General features: G+C 36.7%; 1 protein-coding gene across 1 annotated transcript; it reads right to left on the reverse strand.

The window, feature by feature from the left end:
- Window positions 1-1,194: 1,194 nt before the first annotated feature.
- LOC112009411 (3-oxo-Delta(4,5)-steroid 5-beta-reductase) lies at window positions 1,195-2,995 on the reverse strand. The gene is made up of 2 exons (XM_024041743.2): window positions 2,682-2,995; window positions 1,195-2,562 (listed from the first exon to the last, which is right to left on the reverse strand). Exons 1-2 carry the CDS (start codon window positions 2,718-2,720, stop codon window positions 1,432-1,434), a joined length of 1,170 nt encoding a protein of 389 aa, XP_023897511.1. The 5' UTR covers window positions 2,721-2,995; the 3' UTR covers window positions 1,195-1,431.
- Between the last annotated feature and the right edge of the window lie 513 nt (window positions 2,996-3,508).

The raw sequence follows: 3,508 nt of genomic DNA on the forward strand, positions 1-3,508 counted from the left end.
CAAGTTTTGTATTAGGTTGGTTGGTTGGTTGGTATGATGGTTTAACTTTTGTATAAGGTAGGCTGTTATTAAAGTCTTTAACAATTGCAGTTTCTGCTATATTTTATTCCAATGTCGTCTGTGCATAATTGTGAGATTTATTTCAAAACAACCCTTTTAATGGTTGTTAATTGGCACATGAAGCACTATTTCTTCTGTTGCATTATAAATAATGAGTGGTCGGTGGATTTGATTTATGAGTGAATAGTTATCCTTCCTATCTGAAGCCTAAAGGTCAGTATAATGATGCCTCTGTATTGTTAAATCAATAGTCATATTCTTTCTATCTGAAGCCTAAAAGGTCATGAGTCTCATGACAATTATGCCTCTATTTGGTGGTGAAATTTGCTATGGAGATTTAGGGACCCCAACTCAGACAATGCTCAGCGGTTGCTCAAAATGGAGGGCACCCTTCTCTGGCCCAGCTCATGACCATGTCATTCAGTTTGTGGCAACAACTTGAATCCACTTCTCCCTTCTAATTGATTGTTGTCTATGTCATTCTCTCCTCTTAAATCAAGCTACCAATAAACTCACAAGATTTTCAATCCAATATTAATTTTCTGATCATTTCCCATCAGCTATATTGTAAATTTATAATAGATTTTATTTTTTGAGTTTGGTTTAGAAATGTATATAAATACTAAATATATACCCCACTCTTGGTCTCGAACCCGAGACTGCCACAACCCAAGGTGCCATTAGACCAACATGGTCATCGGCAACTATATTGTGATAAATAGAGTCGTATTCAGGTCAAACTATTTTATAAATTATATTGGATATTCATTCTTAAAATGCACTCCAAAATTTATGTTAATTGGATGTTATTTACTATCCAACCTATAAAACTTATATATTATAACATTCCAAAAGCGCTTAAATGACATTCCTTAATACCTTCTCTGTCATCATGAATGCTTAGAACTGTATTTTCCTCTTCCGTTTTTTCAAGCCTCGTGCTGTCTTTGGGTTGCTAATGCTCTGTTGATAAATTTCTAAATGCTATGCCCTCTTTATTACAGTTTGATTTTCGGAAGACACTCCAATTATTGAGTAATCAGAGATGTTGCCTCCAATGAACCAGTCCCAAATCCAAATCTCAGATAAGATTTTCACTATGATCTCTAAACCACAGTGCCATTAGATCAGCAATAACAACAATAATCTTTACAACAAGATTTGAAAATTACAATAACTTTGTGAAGTAAACCAGTAAACAAAGTAAAAAACAAATGAATCTGTTTCCAAAAAGAAAAAAAAGAAAAAAAAAAAGAAGGCTAAAGCTTTTGTGTATTTTTAACCTCTAATTTACCCTAGAAGGAAAAAAAAAAAACAAAAAAATCAAGTTGCTAACCAACAAAAACAACAAAATCCTAATTCACTGTCACGCTATGGAACAACTCTGTGAGTTCTCATCTTACAAATCCAATAATGGAACGATGTCTTTGAGTTCCTGAACCCCACAAATCCATGCTCTTTGCTCTTGTTCATGCTATCCAAAAGTGTCTCACTCCCAAGAACCACATCAGCAAACCACCAAGCCCCGACATCTTCCAATTTTGTAGGCACCAAGCCCTTCTCCCTCACAATCTCCTCCCACACTGGACCCTTATTCTTCATCATCTCTTGCAAGCTCAATTTAAACTTCTCATCAAATTCCCCACACTGCACTCCAAACTGTTCTGCTAAAACCTTCCATAAGTGCTTCCACTTGAACACATCCCCATTGCTACAATTAAACGCCTCATTCTTCGCGTTAGGATCCACTGCCGCCCATATCTGATGCTCAGCAACCAAATCTGCATCTGAGGCATCACAATACCCTTCCCACGCTGCACGACTCCCCGGAAACTTCAATACTGTGCCCTCATGTTTGCAAATCGCGGCATAAACGCATAAACTCCCAACAATGTTCATCAAACTGTAAGGCGAAAACCCAAATACCGTTCCAGGCCTATGAATTGACCAATTCAAACCCTCCTTCTTTTTCACCTCCTCAAACAAAACATCTTCCAGCGAATAGTAAAAATTGGGTACTTCCAATCTTAGAAGATCTTCATGAAACGGAGGTTCATGGGACTTGATTTTCCCAAACAAATCGAAAGGGCCAATATAGTGTTTTCTACCAGTTTGCAAGCAAATATGTTGCAAATTTGGTGCATTTGGGATGATAGCATTGAGAACATTGCGCAACATGTCAGCATTGACCTTACAGTTTTCAGCTTCCTCATGCATATTGGCCCATGTCACGTAGAAAACGTGTGTGACATCCGTGAGTTTTGAGAGCTTGGCATGGGATTCTTGGGCATCCAATACGTCACACTGGATGTACTCAACAGGGTTGTTAGAAGTCCAGGCAGGGCAGGGGCGGCGAGCCACACCATAGACCTTCCACAGCCCACCAGGAGTATCAGAGAGTGGCAGGATCTCGGCAAGGCTATTGCCAACTATGCCAGTCACACCAATGATTAGAGCCACGCTCTGGTACCGTGGTGGCGCATCACTGTAGTTGGTTTTTTTCTGTAGGATTTGATCAAATGAGAGAATGAGATTGTTAGAGAGTTGATGAGAAGAAAGATTGGTAATTGAAATAAAATTGAAGAGATTTATCAATTATGGGGTTGGAATTAATCACTTGCCTTTGCAGCACCTATTGCTCCAGCCCACCACCAGCTCATTGTTGTGACTGCAGACAAAGAAAGACGTATATATCTGTGTTTTTATGGGTACACTGTACACACAAAAAGAGAGAATATGGGGGGGGGAGGGGGGGGGGTGGGAAGGGGGTAGAATTGTTGAAATATATAGAGTTAAGAGTTGCTGCAGCCAAGCATGGGCTTGTTCTTCAGTTCATGGCAGTGATAGACGTTCCAAATTTCCAATGTACTTGTGCTGGATAGGCATGTAATCTTTTGTATCCTCTTTTATATATATAACAAATACTTTTATTTTAAAGAAGTGCAACAAGTACAGTTCAACATAGCAAAAGTCTATCCCTAAATATTTGGGTTTGAGTGGTTAAAGAGTGAAGATTTGCTGTCTTTTTCATTTATTGGCATAACTTATATACAAAACTAGGTTGATAGTACTAGTACAAAGTTAAGGTTAAGACTAGTCACATTTTTCTAGAATAATGTATAGATTTGTTTGATTTTATTTTTCTTTTTTATTCATAATGAAAATTTATCCTTTTTTTCTTTTTTGGAAATAAGGTAACTAATAGTTTAACAAATGAGAATTTTTTTTTTTTTTTTTGAAACACAAATGAGAATTTAATAACATAATGCGGAATGAAGTAACAATACGAAACATAACAAAGTTTTTGAGAGTCTAGAAGGGAAATGGTTCAAAATAACTATTTAAAAAAAAAAAAAAAAAGTAACAATAGGAAGCAATTCCCTGAAATTATATGGGTACATCTTATAACTGAATTTAATTAAAATTAATAAAGCAGTTTATTTATTTA

Source organism: Quercus suber, unplaced genomic scaffold, assembly GCF_002906115.3.
Source record: "Quercus suber isolate HL8 unplaced genomic scaffold, Cork oak 2.0 scaffold_93, whole genome shotgun sequence".
In the NCBI taxonomy this organism is placed as follows: domain Eukaryota; kingdom Viridiplantae; phylum Streptophyta; class Magnoliopsida; order Fagales; family Fagaceae; genus Quercus; species Quercus suber.